We start from the raw sequence: 23,488 nt of genomic DNA, 5'->3' as shown, positions 1-23,488 counted from the left end.
TTCCAGTGTCTTCCCTTCCTGGCACACTGGCTGGAGTCTTTCTCCTGAGTTTCCTGTCAAACATGTCCAGAAGTGACCCTGATTGTCCCCTCCAGATCCAGCCCTCAAGTGAAAGGCCAGAGGCAGGGAGGCTGGGGAGCGGAGACCCCAGCTTCCTGAGGCATGGTTTGCCCATTGAAGCAGGGAAGTGCCATGACGTCTTTGTCCCTGTAGTGAGGAGACCCCGAGCCACCTCTGGTTTTCTTATCTTACGGCACCAGCCACCCCAGCAGCCCAGACTGGCTCTGGGATTCAGCCCCACCGCCCAGCCATGGCTCCCTGCAAACCCACCCGTCCTGTCCATTCTCATGACCACCACCTTGCTCAGGCCCCGGCTGCCACTGCCTCTCCCTGGACCCCACAAGGCCCCTGCAGTCCCTGCGTCCTGATAGCCCCTTGCATCACGCTCCACATGGCAGCTGGAGGGAGGGGGCTTCTCACAATGCCCGCTTGTGCTATTTCAGCTTTGGTTATTTATCTTAAAGACAGATAATGCATTTGCACAGTTGAAAATCAGGAGGTGAGAAGCCTCTGCCCTCTCCTTGGGTGCCCCATCCCTGGAGGTGCTGTTTATGAGCTCCTTGGGGTGGGGGCCTTCCAGAAAGGCATACCCTCCCCTTCCTGTTCACACAAATGCAATGTGCTCATGTCCTACTGTAAGGCAGAGCACCCGGCGCTATCCTGTTCCATGGCCAAGGAGCGTCCCACAGTGTGGGCTGTGCTGGAACCTTCCAGCCAGTACCTCATGGACATCTGCATTGTTTACGGATTTTGCTGTCAAAGACATTGTGTGCCTCTGCACATGTCATATGCCTCCAGGATGCTTTTCTTGGAAGTGGAATCATGGGGCGGTAGAGCCTCGGGCTGACCATCTGGATCCATCCCAGGGGGTCAGAGAGAGCTTCAGAAACAGAATCATGATGTCCTGCCTCCCATGCTTGCACATCCCACCTCCCCACCGCAGAGCCCAGCACCATCTCCTTGGCATGGCCTGCGAGGTGCAGCCTCTGATGCCTCGGCCCGTTCCCTTTTGCTCCAACTGGAGTGCGACATCCCCCCACCCCAGGGCCCCTATGGTTCCCACCACCAGGCTCTGCCCCTGGCTCTTCACCTGCCTGACACCTGCTCACCTGTTGGCACCACCCTAAATGTTGCTTTTGCAGGCATCTTCCCTGCCCACAAGGTGTGACTGCAGTTTCCCTGTGACCCTCTTGGTGCCACTTGTCCCCGTTTATTTGTGTTTGGGTGATGTTCCCCTCCACAGTCATCCGGGAGCTGGGGCCTTTTTCTCACAGGGACCCAGCCCCTTCTCTGGCACCTGGCCTGTTAGGCCATCAAGAAATACCTGCTGAGGGAGCTGTTGAGAGAGTGGACCCGGGCCTCCAGCCCAAGAGGCACACATTGGCCGTGGGTGTGCACGGAATGCTGGCCCTGAGCACGGTCCTGCCAGGTGGTTTCAGAGGCTTCTCTGGGGCTTCTGGCCCAGGCTACCCCCCTGTTATGTTGAACATGCTTCATTTTTCGCATCCTCACGTAAATCCCTGCAACTCCTCCCTAGGAATTACAAAATGACCTAGACCGGGAAACAAGCAGTTTGCAGGAGCTTGAGGCTCAGAAACAGGATGCTCAAGACCGCCTGGACGAGATGGACCAGCAGAAGGCTAAGCTCCGAGACATGTTGAGCGACGTCCGGCAGAAGTGCCAGGATGAGACTCAGATGGTGCGTCCCAGCTACATCCGGGACAGTGCCCTGCACACGGGCAGGGGTTCCCGAGGGCTCCCCTGTGCTCATGTTACCTGGGAACACAACACTTAGACATCCTACTGGGTCAATAGAGTTGCTCCAAATACCACGCGGAAAAGTGTCCGCGCACCAGTGGCTTGACTTCCTGGCCACCCCCCGTGCTCCTATAAGTCAGGTTGTATATGTGAATGGCCTTGGTCCCTGTGAACCTGTGCCCTGAACACACCCCACCCTGGCTGTGCCCCACAACACAGGGAGTTCCAGGGTGCCTGTCTCCCCTCCTCAGGTGTCTCTGAGGCTCCTCACAGATTCCAGAGGCTGCAACCTCAGAAAACTATGGAGACGCTCAGTCTCCCGGGTCACGGACAGATCGTTCATGCTTGGTCATGCCCCTTATTATTCCAAAGTGATCTTCCATCCACAGCAGGAGGAGCCCGTCTGCCTTTTCTGTGTCTCTGTTTTGGGTATGGAAAGAGGCCTGTAAGGAAGCCAGGTATCTGGGCCTGGGTTAGGTGTCCGCCTCCCTGGGTTAGCTTGTTTCAGGGATGGGGGCTAAGAGTTCTTTCTCGGAGTCCCATTTCACATGCACTGTGAATCCCTTTAACATCTTTTAACATCTCATTTCAGATCTCATCATTGAAAACACAAATCCAGTCTCAGGAATCGGACTTAAAGTCCCAGGAAGACGATCTGAACCGAGCCAAGTCGGAGCTGAACCGATTGCAGCAGGAGGAAACCCAGCTGGAGCAGAGCATTCAGGCCGGGCGAGTCCAGCTGGAAACCATTATCAAGTCCCTGAAGTCAACGCAAGACGAAATCAACCAGGTGCTTCCGTGGAGCCGGGTCCCTGCCACATGCCGGGGACCAGCGAGCCCCAAGAGCCGAGGCTGCCACTGCTGAACTCCTTTGCTCTCACCCTTGTTACTTAGTGAAGGTCTCTTTTGGGAGGCCGTGGTGCTGGCCTGGAGGCGCAGGGCCAAGAACTCCCCAGGGCATGTTCCAGAGGGTGTTGGCATTGGCCTAGAGGAGTTCACTTTCCTTTCCTGAGCACACAGCATCTTCAGGGAGTAGGCGGGGCGGGGTGGGAACGTTTAATTAATGACTCATTTGGAGAGACCTTGGGGTTCCTTCCAGCCTGGTCCTCACACAAACAAGAGGGACAAAGTCAGAGAGATGACTCCTTTGTCCCTGGGCAAGAGAACAGATGTCCTCTGCAGTCACTGGTGTGTTCAGGAGGCACCACCCTGGAGCATTGCGCCATGCAGGACCCCCATTCTCTAAGCTGTCTGGGGTGCCCCCACCCTCTTCCCAGTCCAGGGTGGCGCTGGCTTCTTGTGGTGTGCAGCTTTTGCCCTTCCCTGCTCTCCTGTGGGCAGTAGTTGAAGGCCTCTGTCCTGGCCCTGGGCATCCAGTCTGCAGAGTGGCTGTGACACTGGCCCTCGGCCTGTGTGGGAGTGGCCAGGCACACTTCCTTTCCCAATTGAACTGGTCTCTCTCTTTGCTGTTAGCCAGTTTATAGGCCACAGTTGATCATAAACATGGACTGCTCAGAGATTTACTGCCTTTTCTTGTGCTTTATGGTTAATATCTGTAGGATTACTTTCAGTGTTTTCTCTTCTTTTTTTTTTTTTTTTTTTTTTTTTTTTTTGTTGTTGAGACGGAGTCTTGCTCTGTCACCCAGGCTGGAGTGCAGTGGCCGGATCTCAGCTCACTGCAAGCTCCACCTCCCGGGTTACGCCATTCTCCTGCCTCAGCCTCCCAAGTAGCTGGGACTACAGGCACCCGCCACCTCACCCAGCTAGTTTTTTGTATTTTTTTTTAGTAGAGACGGGGTTTCACTGTGTTAGCCAGGATGGTCTCGATCTCCTGACCTCGTGATCCGCCCGTCTCGGCCTCCCAAAGTGCTAGGATTACAGGCTTGAGCCACTGCGCCCAGCCTCAGTGTTTTCTCTTCTAACCCTTAGAATTTGTAGTTGGGTGTCAGGAGCAAAGATATCTTGCTTTGCTCAGTGCAGTGCCTTACACCTGTCATCCCAGCACTTTAGGAGGCTGAGGCAGGAGGATCACTTGAGGCCAGGAGTTCAAGACCAGACTGGGCAACATAGTGAGACCCCATCTCTACAAAAAAATACATTTTTTGTAGACATGGGGCCTCCGTATGTTGCCCAAAAATATAGGTGGTGACGTGCGCCTGTAGTCCCAACTACTCAGGAGGCTAAGGCAGGAGGAGTTTCTGAGCCCAGGAGCTCAAGGCTACAGTGAGCTATGATCACTCCACTGCACGCCAGTCTGGGTGACAGTGAGACCCTGTGTCTTAAAAAAAAAAAAGTCTTTCCTGACATGTTTTCCTGACCCTGTTTAATGCTGATGATGTCTTTGTTGCACAGGCAAGGAGCAAACTTTCCCAGCTGCACGAAAGCCGCCAGGAGGCCCACAGGAGCCTGGAGCAGTATGACCAGGTGCTCGATGGAGCCCATGGCGCCAGCCTGACTGACCTGGCCGACCTGAGCGAAGGCATCTCCCTGGCAGAGAGGGGCGGTTTTGGAGCCATGGTAAAGGTTGAATAAATGTATTACAGTACGGGGCTCTGGTCCCCGGGTGTGACAGCAAAACATCCCACCCGCCAGATCTGTTCATGTCCAACGCTGGTTCCATCCAAGCGCAGGCGGCTGTCTCTTGTTTTTGCTGCCACTTTGTGCGTTCACACCAAGCCTCGCAGCCTGGCACAGGTGGCCATGCTGAATCCTGGCTTCCAGAACAAAGTCCAAGATAGGCCAGGATCCTTTCAAAACCTGTTTTGAAAGCCCTTCATCTCTGCGGAAGCATTACACTGGGCCAACCACCCAAATTCAGAGGGCTTCTCAAACTTCACCAAAATTGGATCAGTTTCTACTCATTGTGGAAACCCCACATTCTACTGATCGGGGGCAGGGGACATCTGAGGGGTATGTGTGTATGTATATGTGTGTTTCCACAAGGAGCACCTTGAAAAGCAAATGTGTTGCTAAAGATGAGGAAATAACGGCAAGTAGCCCTCCCAGGGTGTTCCTGTTTCAACTAAGAATTGGCCTCTCCTGAAATTTTGATTATGTTTAAAAACCTCTGCACTTTACTCCCATCTCATGACCTTAGAGTTGTCATCAGGCCTGGGGCAGGGGACTGTCGGCCCCTAGATTTTGAGAGATCTCGAGCCCCTGATACCAAGACAGGTGTGATCTTTTCCTTAGGTGGTCACATCCCCCCTGTTCACGCCAGTGTCTGCCCCTGCAGCCTTGAACCTGGGGACATGCGGCTTCCCGTTTCGTCTTAGTGCTGTTGCGGGAGTGGACGGGCTGGGCCGCGCGGGTCTGGATGTTTCCTTGGTGCTCTGGTGCCTCCAGCAGCTGTCTCCATGCTGCCACCCTCTCTCCCAGGGCTCCTCCCTGGAGCCCTTCTGCTCCTGGGTCTGTGTTTGTCATGGATTCCTCTTCCTCCCTGGAATAAGAGTGAGCGCTCATGCTCTCTAAACACCACACGTGCCTCTTTATGTTCAATGCTTGACTTGTTTCTCTTCTCAGCAGCCGAGTCCTCAGTCCCAAGGATTTATGGGGAAGCACACGCATCCCCTGGGCTGCTGGGAAGGCACTGCTGGCGAGCTCATCTGTCTCTTGTGTCTGGCCCACACTGGGTGTACTGCCTCCCTCTTTCCTCCCATACTCTCTTTTCTCGTGGACTCGTAATGAGGTGGCTTCCATAGCCGCCCCCGGGCCCGTCATCTTCAGCTTTATCGTCTAAATTGAAACGATGAGCATTCATCCTTCATGAATTACGAGAAGCCAGAACTCCTCGCTTTGCTCCCTGGCTGTTCTTGGCGTGTGTGTTTCCGCCTCACAACCCGGCTCCTACTTTCCCCATCTGGCATTGTCCCCTGGCGCTGCTTTTGGCTTGTCCTGCTCAGTCTTCGTTCAGGGAACAGCTTCCTCTTAAACGTCCCTTTTGCAGGTTTTTAGAAACCGGTTTTCTTGAATGAAAGTTGGCAGTGAAGTGGCAGTTTGCAAGAGGCCAGTGATTCCCCCAACTCCAAAGACAGATTTTACCTTTCTTGTTATTTTGTTCATCTTTTGGGCAGGGCAAAGGTTACATGAGAGACAATTACTTTGGGAATGTAGATATAAGATATGTTACATGGAAATTTGCAACCCGCGTCCGAAAGAAAAACTGTCTTTATCTTGTTGTACAAATACAGTTTTAAAGCATTTTTCTGACTTGTTTCTATTTCTTAATAAATACGTGGAAGAGAGATTTTTGTTTACTTCTGAACACTTCAAGACTGCTTCAGAGCCGAGGGAGAGGTGTCTTAGTTCTCCCTTGTGGGTTGAAGTTGGGGATTTTAAGTCCCTGAGAATGGTGTATCCACAGTGGTACATCTGAAACTTCCTATGTTTGGACAAGTTCTACTCAAGTTACTAAATTCCATGTGAAACTCACGCAGTGTGACTTTATCTCAAAAGTCAGGTTTTTTTTTTTTTTGAGACTGAGTGTCTCTACTCTGTCTCCCAGACTGGAGTGCAGTGGCACGATCTCAGCTCACTGCAACCTCTGCCTCCTGGGTCCAAGTGATTCTCCTGCCTCAGCCTCCCAAGTAGCAGAGATTACAGGCTAGCAGAGATTACAGGCACGTGCCACCACGCCCAGCTCATTTTTGTGTTTTTAGTAGAGATGAGGTTTCACAGTGTTGCCCAGGCTGATCTCAAACTCCCGACCTCAGGCAATCCGCCCGCCTCGGCCTCCCCAAATGCTGGGATTAGAGGCGTGAGCCACGGCACCCCGCCAAAGTCAGGGTTCTTAAAGCCATATTTATTTCTTGTTTCTCATCTGATTATGAGAATATTGGCCTCTTGCTCACCATCCAATCAACTTGTAGAGAGAAGCTAATAAGTCATCCCAGACTTAGGCCTTACTGAGGACAGATTAAGAAAGGTTGGATCATCTGTCACATCCAGCCCCAGTGGCATGCTGGAGCCAGTTTTTATTGACTTTCCAGAACCGATTATTAAATAGAAACTGGCCGGGCACAGTGGCTCACACCTGTAATCCCAGTCCTTTGGGAGGCTGAGGTGGGAGGATTGCTTGAGGCCAGGTGTGTGCCACTGCACTCCAGGCTGGGTGACACAGCGAGACTCAATCTCTTAAAAAAAAAAAAACCCGAAAAACAAAAAACAGGAACTTGTGAGCTAGTTGCTTGGAAACTTGAAATCAACCATGGTGAGACTGTTTATACCACAGGAATTGGCAGAAGCTCTAAACCAGGGCTTTTTTCTGAGAACTGATGCCCAGCACACCCCTGCTGCCCAGCACTCCTCTAAAGGCAGGAATGTCACAGAAGCTTCTTGAGCCCCCTTTCAGAGTTACCATGTGTATTTCCTAAGAAGGGCACTACTTCACACTGGTTGCTGAACTTGTTCAAGGTATTACATCTCTGCGAAGGGCCATGTCATTCATCCTGGCCTTTGTCTGCTGTACTCGTGTCCCCCAAGTTGGCAGATGGGTCTTTTCTCCTTGGTAGGTGGTCTTCAGGGGGTAGAATTGATGGTATCTTTGTAACAGGGAAATCCCATTTCCCACTCTGATTCTGTGCAGTGGAATCAAAACCACCTTTAGTTACCCTGACCTCCTGAATCCTGCTGGGGTCTCAGGCTTCCCCTTAGAAGGGGAAGGAGTGATTGTGGTTTCAGGCCAGTGACTCCTGAGAAAGGGATTGCAGGCCTGTCTGCAGGGGGCTTGCAACCCACATTCCCAGAACCTTAAGTCTCTTTTCTGCCATTGTTAACTGTTATTTGGCAGTCTTCCAAGTGATGACTGAAAACACTGAAAAAAAAAAAAACCTTATAAATAAATGCCAATTAAAAACTAAACAGAGCCAGGCATGGTGGCGAGTGCCTGTAGGCCCAGCTACTTGGGAGGCTGAGGCAGGAGGATCCTTGAGCCTGGGAGTTCTGGGCTGTAGTGTGCTATGCTCATTGGGTGTCTACACTAAGTTAGTCATCAGTATGGTACCTTCTGGGAGCAGGGGACCACCAGTCGCCTAAGGAGAGGTAAACCTGCCCTGATCAGAAACAGAGCAGGTCAAAACTCCCAGGCTGATCAGTAGTGGGATCGCACCTGTGAATAGCCATTGGCCTCCAGCCTGGGCAGCATAGTGAGATCCTACCTTTAAAAACAAGCAAACTAAATAGAAGCTTTCATTCTGAGGTCAAGCTGGCATTCTTAACTCACTGCTTTATCCAGGTCATGATCCCTCTCTTTCTTCTGGAACAAATACATTCCTCCTTCCATGGAGCAGTGTGAGAGGTGGATTTTCCATGTGGGCCTCCTGGCCTCCTTAGAGTAGGACTTCTCCATCTTTATCTGCATCCGAGAACCCCATCAGACGCTCGCTGGGCGTGTGTGTCTTGTGGTGGTCAGCACCTGACGTCCAGTCAGCACTGTCTCCAGCTGCGGTGCTTGTGGACATCTGTACTTAACTTGTCTAAGAACCTGGCTTGGTTTCCCCACCTTGGGAAAACCCTGTGGTCGGAGGCTCCAGCTAATGTTTCCCAGGTAAGAAAAACCATTCCATGTTCATCAGATGGCAGGGATGTGGGTGCATTCTCCCGAAGCGGGGGCTGAGGAAGAAGCACTCACACTAATTCACTCATTCACAGCCTGGACCAGTGGCTTGTCTTAACTCTGTACCTCTCAGAATTGTCCTGCACCCCTAAGTTGGCTGCCCCAGAGTGGTGGCAGCCTTGCTAGGAAACTTTCTTTTGGACCTTTGATGTGATTGCCCCAAACCATTTGTCCCTATTTTCGTGGAAGCCCCAGCTTTTTAATGATTTTGTTTTGGTCGGTTGGAATACTGGACTGGTTTGTGAGCCCCACGCAGGGATGCCAGTGTGTGTGCCAAATTCAGTGAGGGTGTTGTGCTGTTTTTTTAATATCACAGTGAAACATTCATGTTTTCACTGAGGGTGTGTCTTTATTAACTAAAACAGAGTCCTTATTTAAACCAACTGCATTGTTCCCGTGTATGACAAACCCACCCTTTTCAGGCTACTGCCCACTACAAAAATGTGCTCTTCAAAAGTAAATATTTTTTTCTTCTTGTTTAAATGAACCTGTTTGTTTCTAGAAATACACACCTTTAAAAAAAAATGCAAAGCGTTGTGTATGCTCTAGTAATTCTAACTGCATGAGTACTCATTTCCTCATAGGACAGAAACAACCAGCATGTTTCTTGGTATGAAAACTCCATTTTCTCAAATACCCACCTAGGTACATACTCACCGAGAAAAGGTGATTGAGGAAGGTCATACTTTTGAAATGAGGCCTCTGCTGCTGTCGTTGATGACTCTTTGCAGTTTTCTTGATGGCATTTCCAAATGTATTATTTTTTTCTGACTCAGTGGTTAAAAAAATATTGTTTAAATTTCAGGTAAAATAGACATAAACGGCCGGGCGTGGTGGCTCACACCTGTAATCCCAGCACTTTGGGAGCCCGAGGCTGGTGGATCACTTGAAGTCAGGAGTTCAATACTGGCCTGCCCAATATGGTGAAACCCCGTCTCTACTAAAAATACAAAAATTAGCTGGGCATGGTGGCGTGCGCCTGTAATCCCAGCTACTCGGGAGGCTGAGGCAGGAGAATCACTTGAACCTGGGAGGTGGAGGTTGCAGTGAACCAAGATTGTGCCACTGCATTCCAGCCTAGGTGACAAGAGTGAAACTCTGTCTCAAAAAAGAAAAAAAAGACATAAACTTGACCATCTTCACTGTCTTTAAGTGTACAGTTCGGTAGTGTTAGGTATATTCACATTGTTGTGGAACCCAGCTCTAGAACGTTTTCATCCCCATGAAATACCCACTCCCCATCCCCCTACCCACAGCCCCTGGCAACCACTGTTCTACTTTGTCACTGTGAACGTGATGGCTCTAGGGTCCTCATAGAAGAGGACTCATACCTTGTGCATCGTTTTGTGACTGTTATTTCACTCAGCATCCTGTCCTCAAGGTTCTTCCATGTTGGAGCATGTGTCAGAATTTGCTTCCTTTTGAAGGCTGGATCAGATTCTGTTGTGTGGCTCTTTACAGTTTTCTTGATGACATTTCCAAATTCATTATTTTTTTCTGACTCAGAAAAAAATTTTGTTTTTCCATTTTGTTTATCCATTTATGCATCGATGGACATTTAAGTTGCTTCCACTCAATGATTTTTTAATGAATTTTTATTTTAGAATAGTTTTAGATTTATGAAAAAATTGCAAAGATAGGCCAGGTGTGGTGGCTCATGCCTATAATCCCAGCACATTGGGAGGCTGAGGTGGGAGGATCAGCTGAGCTCACGAGTTCAAAACCAGCCCTGGCAACATAGTGAGAGACTTCATTTCTACAAAAAATATAAAAATTAGCCAGGCTTGGTGGTGCATGCCTGTAGTCCCGGCTACTCAGGAGACCAATGTGGGAGGATCACTTGAGCCCAAATGGTCAAGGCTAGAGTAAGCCATGAGCATGCAACTGCACTCCAACCTGGACAACAGAGTGAGACCCTGTTTCAGAAAAAGAAAAACTGCAAAGATAGTGCATAGTTCCTCTATATCCCACACCCGGTTCCTCCTGTTAGTCACATCACATACAGTACATTTGTCACAACCAATGAACCAGTATTGAACATTATTATTCACTCCAGTTCGTATTTCTTCAGTGATCTTTAATTAATTTATTTTTTTAAAGATACAGGGTCTTGCACTGTTGTGGCTGGAGTGCAGTGGCACAATCATAGCTCACTGTAACCTCCACCTCCTGGGTTCGAGCAATCTCGTGAGTCAGCCTCCCAAGTAGCTGGGACTATAGGTACATGCCACCATACCTGGCTTTTTTTTTTTTTTTGAGGCAGAATCTCACTTACTCTGTCACCCAGGCTGGAGTGCAATGGCGCAATCTCAGCTCACTGCAACCTCTGCCTCCTGGGTTCAAGCAGTTCTCCTGCCTCAGCCTCCCAAGTAGCTGCAATTACAGGTGCCTGCCCAGCTAATTTTTTGTATTTTTAGTAGAGACAGGGTTTCACCATGTTGGCCAGGCTGGTCTTGAACTCCTGACCTCAGGTGATCCGCCCACTTTGGCCTCCCAGAGTGTTGGGATTATAGGCATGAGCCACTGCGCCTGGCCACATTTTAAATTTTGTTTTATAGAGATGGGATTTTGCTATGTTGCCCAGGCCAGTCTCGAACGCCTGGCTGAATCATTCTTTTTAGGGTCATGCTACTCAAAGTGGAAATGTGAGTTAAGTATGGAATTCTGTCCTTTGCTTTAACTCAGAAATAATCAAATCCTTGTCCTGTTTCTTCACAAAATTATAGGATGATCCTTTCAAAAATAAAGCCTTGTTATTTAGCAACAACACACAAGAGCTGCATCCGGATCCTTTCCAGACAGAAGACCCCTTCAAATCTGACCCATTTAAAGGAGCTGATCCCTTCAAAGGTATCTCACTTGCTACCCACTTTCTCATTGAAATATTGTGTGTTTTCTGTCATATTTAGAGTGGTTGAAGGGCTAGAAAAGTAAGGACATGCCACAGTCTGAAACGGAGGGGGAAAGGAACGCCTTTTTTGTTTGTTTGTTTGTTTGTTTGTTTGGAGACGAACTCTCGCTGTCACCCAGTCTGGAGTGCAGTGGCACAATCTCGGCTCACTGCAACCTCCGCCTCCTGGCTTCAAACAATTCTCCTGCCTCAGCCTCCCGAGTAGCTGGGATTACAGGCGCGCATCACCGCATCCGGCTAATTTTTGTATTTTTGGTAGAGTCGGGGTTTTACCGTGTTGCCCAGGCTGGTCCCAAACTCTTGACCTCAGGTGATCCAGCCACCTCAGCCCCACAAAGTGCTGGGATTACAGGTGTGAGCCACCGCGCCCGGCAGGAACGCCTTTTAAGCTTCTTGTCTCACCCTGTTAACCAGAGAGCCAAGGCATCGAGACACAGTGGGAAGCGTTCCAAGCTCACCACAAGACCCACATTTGAAAGCAGCTTGGCCAGTCCCCTTCAACTCTTCAGTACTTAAATTTCCTCATCCCTCAGCAGGTTAATAAATTTGCTCCTTGCTCACCTCACAGGGTTGATAAAATAATCAGAGCTAGTAATGACCATGAAAGTACCTGGCAAACCATGGGTTCCTACATAAACGTAAGGTCTAGATAATTTTAGGAGTCTATCCAGAGCCACACCTGAGTCAAGAATAACTAAGGATTCCGGAAACAAGATGTCCTAATTTATCTCCATGTTTCAGAGCAAAACAGTATTTCCAGGAGGAAGGCTCTCTGTACATTTCTGAGAAAAACACTGAGGTGGGGAGAGGACAGTGGAAGTTTGAGCTTCAGCTTGGAGTTGAAGCCTGCTGGGTCTGAGAGGCGAATCCAGCAGCCCCTGATGCCCAGGGGCACCACCGCCTCATTGCTGCAGGGCTGGTGGTGAAGTGAGGGACAGCCCAGGGTCCTGTGTCCTCTTACCCAGGGAGGTGGCAGGCAGATGGGATAAAGGAAACCCGGCGTGGGAAGAGAGGAGTGGATTCTAGCCCGCTCTGTGTCTTCCCTACTCCAGCCTGGGTGGGACAGCCACCAGGACCTTCCTTCTCATTTTCAACATTCCAGCCAGAAACAGCTGCCTCCTCCAGGTCCCCTTCTTTGGTTTGCCAAGGTTTCGAGGGCAGGTGGATAGAAATAACATTATTTCTATCGAGGGCAGGAGAAGGAAATAACATTCTCTCCCTACATTGGCGGAGTAGAAGGCAATGAAAGGCCTGGCAGGTGGGTGGCTGTGTTCAAGGGCCCGGCCCGCGTCCTGTGCCCTAAAGCTAATAAGCATTTCTCTCCTCTCCCACCCAGGCGACCCGTTCCAGAATGACCCCTTTGCAGAACAGCAGACAACTTCAACAGGTAAAGTTCAGTGTTTCCTGGACCAGTCTTCAGACTGTGTCCAGTCCTGGCTCAGAAGTTGCACGTGGCGGGACTTGTGTCTGCACACACCGGGGATGGAAGCCATGTAACTGGGAAGGATGGCTGTCCATCCATGTTACACCCATCCTTGGTCCCATTCCCTTCTGGAGGTGGCTCCCCTCCCTAGGTCCAGTCACTGCCTGCACCCCACCCTGGAGTGTGGTGGGATCACATTGCCTGCTAATTTATTTATTTATTTTATTTTTTGAGACGGAGTCTTGCTCTGCCACCCAGGCTGGAGTGCAGTGGTATGATCTTGGCTCACTGCAACCCCTGCCTCCTGAGTAGCTAGGACTACAGGCGCCCTCCACCATGCCCAGCTAATTTTTGTATTTTTAGTAGAGATGAGGTTTCACCATGTTGTCCAGGCTCATCTCGAACTCTTGTCCTCAGGTGATCTGCCCGCCTTGGTCTCCCAAAGTGCTGGGATGACAGGCGTGAGCCACCATGCCTGACCAATTTATTTTTTTTCAGGTGAAATTTATATAACTTAAAAGTCACTATTTTAAAGCATCCATTTCAGTGATATTGAGCACACTCACAGTGTTGTGCAATGATCATCTGCCTTCACCTAGTTCCACAGCATTCTCATCCCCCCAAAAGGAGACCCCATCCCCATCAGCAGTCACTCTCTGTTCCCTCCCCCAACCCCTGGCACCCACTAATCTATTTTCTGTCTCTGTGGATTTACCTGCATTGTTTATTATTATTATTATTGTATCCAGCTCCTACAGGATATATTACTTATTTATTTAGAGACAGGGTTGTACTCTGTTGCCCAGGCTGGAGTGCAGTGGTGCAATTATAGCTCACTGCAGCCTTGACCTTCTGGGCTCGAGCAGCCTTTCTGCCTCAGCCTCCTTAGTAGCTGGTGCTACAGGCGCATGCCACCACACCTGGCTAATTTTTTATTTTTTTATTTTTACAAGCGGGGGTCTCTCTGTGTTGCCCATGCTGGTGTTGAACTCCTGGCCTCAAATAATCCTCCTATCTCGGCCTCCTAAAGTGATTGGAGGGTTGGGATTACAGACATGAGCCACCATGCCTGGCCAGGATATTATTATTTTTAAAGTCAATTTTATTGAGTGGTATAGTGTACACAGAACAAAATTCACCTATTTTAGTATGTAATAAGATGAGTTTCAACAAATATGCACAGTTGTGTGAGATTTGAGAACACTTCGGTCATTCCTGAGGCCCGTTTGCTGTCACCCTCCCCCCTGTCACCAGGCTGCCCTGGCCACCACTGCCCTGTTTTCCGTCACTAGTGTTCTTCCCTTTCTAGAATTCCATGTAAAGGGCATCGTTCTGTGGTGCGTCCTTTTATGCCTGGTTCTTTCACTCGGTATAGTGTTTACTCATGGGGCATTTTTCCTTCTAGATCCATTTGGAGGGGACCCTTTCAAAGAAAGTGACCCATTCCGTGGCTCTGCCACCGACGACTTCTTCAAGAAACAGACAAAGAATGACCCATTTACCTCGGACCCATTCACGAAAAACCCTTCCTTACCTTCGAAGGTGAGTGGGGTGGGACGTTGCCTGGGAGAGCCGCACACCTGCTCTGTGTGTGTGAGGGTGGCACTTCCCGAAGGCCTCCTTCCCTTCGTGGAGTGTACGTGGTGCCTACGAGTATGGGCCTTGGTGCCTGTTCTCTGGGAGCTGGTATCCCAGGCTGATTTCATTCCTGCCGAGTGAGGGAGCTGTCTGGCCTAGTCACTGCAGTGACTCACCTGTGAGCCCCAAGGTTCAGTCAGCTGTCCAGTGGCCCCACGTCAGGGCAAGGAGGATGTCACCCACAGTTCTTATTCCTCTATCCCCATCCCCACCCCTCAACTCTAGTCATCTGCCTCCACTGCCTCTTCATCTCCCAAAAAAGACTAAATCAAACAAGCACCACATACTCGCATGAACCCGGCCACCCCGCACGGTCCTTATAACACACAGCACTGGTGGGGACCTTAGAGTCACCTTGGTGGGTGCCCCTGTCACGGCAGGAGTAAGTGCAGGCGTCTCAGCCCGACTGCCTTGCCTGGTGTCGTCTCCTGAGAGCATCAGCCAACTCTGACCCTCCAGTTTCCGACTCCAGCACACCTGTGCTTCCATCCCCAGGCATGGCAGACGCCGGGCGTTTTGCACATTATGTCTAAGAGATTGGGTTAAATAGCTGTCAACTTGGATTTTAAAACAAATCAAAAAAGAGCAATCTCTGGTGATGGAGGAGAGGATTTTAATGATGGAGTGAGCTTGCTTCATAGCCTTTTTCCGTTTTCTAGGCTGCAACCCAGGCCCAAGGCCTGCTCAGAGACGAGCACTTATCCCTCCTCCTCAGGGCTCCTGCTGCCCTGGTGCCCACCTCCTTCACTCCCTGTGGACCTTTTGGTCTTTAGCGCTTGGAGCTCTTTGAAGGCAACGATTCATTTGCAGTGTTTTCTTATTGGCCCCTTTTTAACGTCCTTAAGACCTGTAGCATTCCTGGTATAGGTGATCTGTTTACCAATTTCATTGACCTTCTCCATAACCAATTTTTGGCTTCATTTTTCTCTACTGCTTGTTTTCTATTTCATTGATTTTCTCTTTTCTATTTCTATTTTTTTCCATTTCCTTACTCCTGTTTATTTGGGGTTTACCTTGCTCTTCTAATGTCTTAAGCTCCAACCTTCATTCATTGATTTTAGACTTCATTTTCTAGTACAGGCGGTTCCTGAGTTACGATGATTCAACTTACAGTTTTTTGATTTTACAATAGTTTTATTGAGATGCAGTCCCATCATAAGTCAAGGAGTGTCTGGATTTATGTTGGTTCGACTTCTGATTTTTTGCTTTATGATGGGTTTATTGGGATATTAAGTACATTTTCGACTTAAGATATTTTCAACTTACAATGGGTTTATCAGGACGTAACCCCATGGTAAGTCAAGGAGCATCTGTGTAAATTTACAGCAACGTATTTCCCTCAAGCACTACTTTACCTGTATTTCATATATTTGAGTACTTTGTCTCTTCATTGCCATTCAGTTTTGAGATGTTTCCCAGTTTCCCTTGTGAATTCTGTTTACCCATGGATTACTTAAAAGTGTGTTGTTTCATTTCCAGATACTTGGCTTCTTCTCCTAGGTCTATTATAATACTATTATTCTTGATTTTTAATTCAATTTGTTATTAGAGAACATTTTCTGTATGTTTTCAATACCTTCACATTTATCAAGGGTTGCTGTTTATGGCCTATGTTGGTGAACAAACCGTGTACACTTGAGAACAATGTGTATCTAGTTGTTGGGTGTAATGTTCTACAAATGGCAGCGAGGTTGAGCTTCCTGATAGTATTCAGATTATGTGTGTCTTCATTATTTGTTCCTTTTTTAGTTCTACCAATGGCTGAGAGAGAGGTGTTAAACATTCTCCTATGATTGTGGAATTGTTCATACTGCACTTTAATTTGATCAAGTTTTGCTTTGTGTATTTTGAAGCTCTGTCAGGTGCATAGATGTTTATGATTGTTGTGTCTTTCTGACACAACAACCTTTTTATCATTATAAAAGGTTCCCATTTGATCTCTGGTGATGTTCTTTGTCTTGAAGTCTGTTTTATCACTTCATTCTCCTCATGTTATTCACTATATGATATATCATTTTTCAACCATTTACTTTCAGCTTACCTGGGTCTTTAAAACTGATAGGTGTCTTTTGTAACTAGCATAGTGTTGGGACTTGCTTTTTTTTTTAATCCAGTCAGAAGTCCCTGCCTTGTAAATGGAATGTTTAGTCCATTAACATTTAATGTAATTATTGATATGGTTTAAGTCTACTATTTTATTATTTGCTTGCTTTTTATCCCATGTTTTGTTTCCTGCCTTCTTTTGGATTGTTTGAATGTTTTTTGGAATTCTATCTATTGGCCTTTTTTTATTTTAATCATACCTCTTTTAATGATTGTTTAGAGGTTGCTTAGGAAATACCGTGTACAGTTTTAACTTTTCATAGTCTACTTGAGGTTAGTATTATATTATCTCATGTAAAATGTAGAAAATTGCAACCGTTTGTCCACCCACCCTTGCAGCCAGCATGTCTTATGTTATAGTCGTCATCTGAATATCATACATCTAAATACATTAGAAACTCCATAAGACCCTTATAATTTTTGCATTAATCCATTGTGGTTATTTTAAAGAAAAAGGAAAAAAGTAGTCATTTAGTTTTACCCAATATGTACCATTTCTGATACTCTTCATTTCTTTCTGAAGAGTGGTTTTCCCTCCATTATCATTTTCCTTCAGCCTAAAGAACTTTCTTTAGCACTTCTTATAGTGCAAATCGACTGTATTGTCACTTTTTTATTTTTATTTTTGAAACAGAGTCTAACTCTTGCCCAGGCTGAAGTGCAGTGGTGTGATCTTGGCTCACTGCAGCCTCAACCTCCTGGGCTCAAGCAATTCTCCCACCTAAGCCTCCCAAGTTGCTGGGACCACAGGCGTGTACCTCCACACCCAGCTAATTTTTTATTTTTTGTAGAGATTGGATCTCCATATGTTGGTCAGGCTGGTCTCAAACTCCTAGGCTCAAGCAATCCTCCTGCCTCAGCCCCTCCAAAGTACTGGGATCACAGGCTTGAGTCACTGCACCCGGCTGTTACTCTTTTTTTTTTTGCAACCTCTGCCTCCCAGGTTCAAGGGATTTCTGGTTAATTTTTGTATTTTTAGTAGAGACTGAGTTTCACCATGTTGGCCAGGCTGGTCTTGACCTCCTGAGCTCAAGTGATCTGCTCGCCTCGTCCTCCCAAAGTGCTAGAATTACAGGCATGAGCCACTGTGCCAGGCCTGTTGTCATTCTTGAAGGACATTGCGTTTGATGTAGGTTGTTGGGCTTTTGTTTGTTCATTTAGCACTTTTAGCGTGTTTTTCTACTGCCTTCCAGCCTCCATTGTCCTTGATGAGAGGAGTTTTTTTTTTTTTTTTTGAGACAGAGTCTTGCTCTGTCCCCAGGCTAGAGTGCAGTGGCGCAATCTCAGCTCACTGCAAGCTCCACCTCCCGGGTTCACGCCATTCCGCTGCCTCAGCCTCCCAAGTAGCTGGGACTATAGGCGCCCACCACCATGCCTAGCTAATTTCTTTTATTTTTAGTAGAGACAGGGTTTCACCGTGTTAGCCAGGATAGTCTTGATCTCCTGACCTCGTGATCCACCCACCTCAGCCTCCCAAAGTGCTGGGATTACAGGTGTGAGCCATCGTGCCCAGTGGAGAGGAGTATTCTTTCATTGTTATCCTGTATGTAATAGATGGTTTTTCTCTGGCTACTTTCAAGATTCTCTCTTTATCTTTGGTTTTCAGTAGTTTTTGAAGTTTCTGGGTGTAGTTTTCTTGGTGTTTATACTGTTTAGGCTTTGCTCAGCTTCTTCAATCTGTAAATTATGCTTTTCAACAAATTTGGTAAGTTTTCATTGCTGGGTTCAGTGGCTCATTCCTGTAATCCCAGCACTTTGGGAGGCTGAGGCGGGCGGATCACTTGAGGCCAGGTGTTCAAGACAGCCTGGCCAATGTGGTGAAACCCCGTCTCTACTAAAAGTACAAAAATTAGCCAGGTGTGGTGGTGCACACTTGTAATCCCAGCTACTTGGGAGGCTGAGGCAGGAGAATCGTTTGGACCCGGGAATCAGAGGTTGCAGTGAGCCGAGATGGCACCACTGCACTCCAGCCTGGGTGACAGAGCAAGACTCCGTCTCAAAACAGCAACAAAACAAGTTTGGTAAGCTTTCAGCTGCCAGTTCTCCTGATTTGTTTTTTCTGCCCCATTTTCTCTCCCCTCTCTTTCTGGGACTCCAGTTATACGGATGTTAGACCCTTTGTTATTGTCCCACAGGTTCCTGAGGCTCTATTTATTTATCTTTTCATTCTTTTTTCTCCTTTTTCTTCAGATTGAGTCATTTCTACTGCTCTGTTTTCAACTTCACTTACTCTTTCTTTTATTACTGGTTATTTAGCTAACCTAATGGAGTGTTGTTTTGTTTGTTTGTTTGAGACAGAGTCTCGCTCTGTCACCCAGGCTGGAGTGCAGTGGGGTGATCTCAGCTCACTGCAACCTCCACCTCCCAGGTTCAAGCCATTCTCCTGCCTCAGCCTCCTGAGTAGCTGGGATTACAGGCATGCACCACTAAGCCTGGCTTATTTATTTATTTATTTATTTTTGAGATGGAGTTTCACTCTTGTTGCCCAGGCTGGAGTACAATGGTGTAATCTCAGCTCACTGCAACCTCTGCCTCCTGGGTTCAAGCAATTCTCCTGCCTTGGCCTCCCAAGTAGCTGGGATTACAGGTGTCCACCACCACACCGGGCTAATTTTTTGTATTTTTAGTAGAGACAGGGTTTTGCCATGTTGTCCAGGCTGGTCTTGAACTCCTGACCTCGGGTGATCCACTGCCCCCGGCAGTGAAGTTTTTATTGTAGATAACACTTTTTCATTTCTGGAACTTTCATTTGTTTCTTTTGTATACTTTCTGTTTCTCTGCTAAGGTCGCCTGTCTTTTCATTCATTTTACGTGCATTTTCCTTTTCCTCATTTAGCACAGTTATAATCACCGTTTTACGTTGTCCCTGTCTCAGAGTTCCACCATCTGGGTTATTTTGAGATTGGCTACAGTGATTGTCCTTTCCGGTGAGAATTTGTCACATTTTTCCAGTTCTTTGTATGTTTAGAAATGTATCTGATACATGGTGAGTGTTCTGTGTCGAGACTGTAGTCTGTTTTCTCCAAAGAGCAGGAATGGATTTGTTTCAGCAGGCAGTTAACTTGGTGGCACTCACACTGCAGACACTCTCCAGCAGATGGCAGAAACTCCAATCCTGGCTCAGTTCTTGTGGCCTCAGCTGCAGGCTGCCTTGAGTCCCCCCAGGCTTGCATGGGCAGGGACCAGCCTGAGACAGGGGGAGAGTGGATCATGAAGTTCAGGGCTTATATCTCTGCCTCTCCATCCTGATTCCTCTCCCATTCCCCGGGAATGGTTGACTCTGGGCTCCATCCTCCGGTGTTCGGATGCTACCAGAATCTTAGGCACCTGCACTGTGCTCTCCTGCTGTAGCTGGCGGAATGGAAACTCAACCTCCTGCTGTCTTCTTCTGCCACATTCAAATTCTCCTCCAAAGTCTTCTCCCTGCCTTGTTCACTTCCCAGCCTTCAGGCCACTGCTTTTTGTATTTGTAATTTTGGGGGTATTCTGTCCAGGTTGATAGGTGCTATATGCAGGAGGGTTGATCTGTTGGGATTTTACTCTGCCTGGGTTGAGTTTTAATCATTCCACTTTCCCTCTGGCCTGGCATTGGATGTTGTACATTGACGTCAGGAAAGTCTGGTTGAATGAATGGGTGATGGAACAAATGAACTGCTTTTTACTCTTTCCTCTCTCCTTTCACTCAGCTCGACCCCTTTGAATCCAGTGATCCCTTTTCATCCTCCAGTGTCTCCTCAAAAGGATCAGGTGAGACCCATGGCTTATTTTCCTTCCTGACTATTCCTCGGGCAGTAGCAGAGCCTCCCCTCCCCCCCAGTTAACACTTTCACTCCCAAAGCCAGTGTGGCCTCTGTGTTTGTGTCATTAGTCAGTGGCACCCAGATCCTGGCCTGAGCCCATTAGGCCAAAACAAGCATCCCCTGCTGCTCCTCTTCCCAGGCACGGCATGCGCTGGCATCTTTCTGGAAAGGAATTTTCGCAGTAGGGATTCAGTAATAGCACCAGTGATATTAACTACTGTTTACTTACTCCTCCTTATAAATCTTTGGTTTGTATCTTTGGGTTTCCTCCCTAAAAGAAATCCAAAATTTGACCCCAGGTACCGGCCTGTGTTGTGGGTTCTGTGTTTGAAGGAACCTCATCTCACAGTGTAGAACTCGCAGATGCACGCTTGAGCCTTTATGCAATGGGAGCATCTGTGGACACTCCCTTTCTTTTGGGAACAGGCCCTGCTTGGTCCTGCAGCTTGCGCGGGGCGGATCATAGGCGAGTATATCCAGTACTCTAGGCAAATCCCTTCCAGGTCAGAGGAAAAAACACAGCAAAAACCTCTATCCAAAGACACCACCCTGCATAAATCGTGTGGGTGGCAGGTCACCCTGGAGTTACTTCTCCCTCCTGACCCAGTGAGACCCAGTGGGACCCAGGGGCCATGCGCCTACAGCAACTTGTCACTCTTCTGATGACCGTGAATGATGCTGGCCCTCCCAGAGCGGTCGTCACAGTGAGAAACCGTCCCGCTGCGCCAGAGTGGGCAGGCAGGCCTTGCTGAGGGACCTTCATGCAGACGCGCGTGTCTAATGAGTAAATGCAGCCTTCCTGAGTCTCCTGGTTCAGGAGCCATCTAGCATTTTCCCTCCACCCCAGAAGGTGTGTCTCTTAAAGACCTGTAACTCTAACTTTGTTGGTGCCGATTGCAGATCCCTTTGGAACCTTAGATCCCTTCGGAAGTGGGTCCTTCAATAGTGCTGAAGGCTTTGCCGACTTCAGCCAGATGTCCAAGGTAAAGCCCCTCCCCGGAGCCCCCGCGCCTCTGCTAGTGTCTTTGTGCCTCTTGTCATGGTGTGGGCTGCCAGGCGTAATTGTTTATGTCAAGTGTGTATCTCCCCAGCACCTTTCGAATACAAGGTTAGGTCTGGAAAGCACCCATGGCTGTGATCCGATGCACTTCAGTCCCTCAGGGTGAGCCCTGACCCCTCCCAGTGGCATAGCTGCCCTGGGCTCCCCCGGCTCCCACTGGTGTCTCACGACCATCGGGTCTCAGATGGTGAAGGCTTTGCCATGGCCAAGTAGAAACTCGAGAAGGCGTTGGGCACAGGCATCTCGAGAGGGCCGTGGGGAGCAGGCTTGCAGGTGCAAGGCATCCGGGGAAAGCGGGCCAGCGAGTGTTCAGAGCCGCCTGTGTGACAGAACTTTCGAGGGGTGTTGAAAAGTGAGGGCCAGGCTCCGTGAATAAATGCAGACAGATCCACAGGTGAGGAGTGAACTGTTGAAGGAGGACAGCAGCGAGACTCGTTACCAGACTGGACCCGTCTGCGTCCGGCCCTCGCCACATGGTGACCTGAACTCACTGTGACTCTGGTTCCAGATAGCTGTAGGGCTTCTCCAGAGGCTGGCAGTGTGGCTGGAGCTAATCTTTAAGGTAGCATAGAGAATTCAACAGGGAACGTCCAGAATGGACAAGTCAAAAAATAACAATAGAAGCCCCTTACAACTGAGGTGCCTTCCAGAAGAAACTGCTGGAAAGTTGGAAATGGGGGCTGTGGTGAGTGGGAAGGAGGCCGGGGCTGAGGCACTACTGTGCTTCCTTGTGAATTGTATATCTCCCTGTTTGAGCCAGGAGCGCGTTTCTTTGGCAGGAATGAAGAAAAGCAGGTGAGGTGTGCCCCGTCCCTGACATCTGCATCCACTCTGTCCCTTCTTGGTAGCCCCCAGGCAGGGGTGGATGGGCTCTGTCCTCGGGGGCTGCAGGGGCCTGCTTTCCTCAAGCGTTGCACCTGCAGAGGCCCAGGCATCGTCCACGCTGCGGGAAGAGGCTGTGGCCACAAGCAGAACACAGCCCCCTTCCTAGAGCCCATGGCCCAGGTGGTAAGGGGTGGCCGGTGGGGGGGGTCCCCTGGAGCAGCTGGGCCCAGTCTGTGTGGGCGCTGCTATTGGCCTGAAGGTGGTGAGGGGAGGGAGCCCCAGGAGTACCTGGAAGATGCATGCCCCAGGCATGAGGCCCCCTCGGGCTCCCCACCCCGCCGGCCCCATGGCCAGGTGCCCCAGGTGCCAGTGTGACTGGGCAACCTCCCTTGGCTGCCCTGCGTTCACTCAGCTGGTGGAGCAAACAAGTCTCTGGGCATCTTGTGGTTGGCAGCGGTCGCAACTTGTGATCACAGAACACAGATTCTGAGAAGCACTTGAGATTCTGTTCAGGTTTTCAAAGATGCGTGTGTGAGTGCCCTGGCGGCGCAGCAAATCCCACTTCTGACCGAGGCAGGGTGTGTGTTTATACCGATGAGCCTGGGCAGAGGGAGCCAGAGGCCCTGGTGTGGCGCCCCCTCCTTCCAGCACACGGAGAAGGCCTCCATCCCTTACATGCCATGCTGTGACACGGTTTGGGACTGGCCAGGAGGGCACCAGGGGAAGGAGATTTAGGGGCTGTTGCACAGGCCCCTGGGCAGGCGGGAAACCATCTCCCGAAAGCAGAAAACATTGGCCACACGGTGGCAGCAGTCCCTAAGGCAGGGGTCCTGGTCGTTTCTGGTTGTCGCACGTGGACTCCTCTTCCTTTGGGAGGCTGGCTCTGTCTTCCTCCTCTCACCGTGAGCAGAGACGGGGAGCTAGCAGAGCCTGGGCTAGGGCCGGGGTCTCATGACTGCCCTCTGCCTGTCCTTGGGCCCTGAAACCTGGGGCTCTTCACACACATGCAGCTGTGATTTCAGAGCTGGTCTCACTTCCTATTGGCGGTGCCGGGCTAGGACAGAGTTGGACAGAGCTGTGGAAAATGGGTCGCCAATACTATCTTGTTTTGATTCCACCGTTCCATCAGCTGCCTTCGTGACACTTGTACAGCCGCATTCTGAGCTCAACCCTGACCTTGTAACTCAGTTTTCCTTTTGGTTACCTTTCTGTTTTCAAGAACAACATTGTGGATATAAATAAAATGCTAAGGGAAATGAAAGTGGCAAGAAGGTGTTTTTTTTTTTTTTTTTTTTTT

The 23,488-nt window shown here is 49.0% G+C and overlaps 1 protein-coding gene across 9 annotated transcripts in view; it reads left to right on the top strand.

Moving 5' to 3' along the window:
• The window catches only part of EPS15L1 (epidermal growth factor receptor pathway substrate 15 like 1), a 93,656-nt gene that overhangs the window by 41,956 nt on the left and 28,212 nt on the right, over positions 1–23,488 (top strand). For all 9 annotated transcript variants that reach the window (XR_001889527.1, XM_017893704.1, XM_017893703.1 and 6 more), the window contains 8 exons: positions 1,598–1,759; positions 2,411–2,608; positions 4,171–4,335; positions 11,158–11,281; positions 12,679–12,729; positions 14,171–14,307; positions 20,193–20,253; positions 21,207–21,289. Coding sequence is in view for 8 of the 9 variants with exons in the window: in XM_017893704.1 (XP_017749193.1) it covers positions 1,598–1,759; positions 2,411–2,608; positions 4,171–4,335; positions 11,158–11,281; positions 12,679–12,729; positions 14,171–14,307; positions 20,193–20,253; positions 21,207–21,289 (981 nt within the window). In the remaining variant the exon portion in view is untranslated. The remainder of the gene's footprint in view (positions 1–1,597; positions 1,760–2,410; positions 2,609–4,170; positions 4,336–11,157; positions 11,282–12,678; positions 12,730–14,170; positions 14,308–20,192; positions 20,254–21,206; positions 21,290–23,488) is intronic.

This window comes from Rhinopithecus bieti, unplaced genomic scaffold, assembly GCF_001698545.2.
Source record: "Rhinopithecus bieti isolate Rb0 unplaced genomic scaffold, ASM169854v2 scaffold_23826, whole genome shotgun sequence".
Classification (NCBI taxonomy): Eukaryota; Metazoa; Chordata; class Mammalia; order Primates; family Cercopithecidae; genus Rhinopithecus; species Rhinopithecus bieti.
This window is presented reverse-complemented; position numbering and strand designations above follow the sequence as displayed.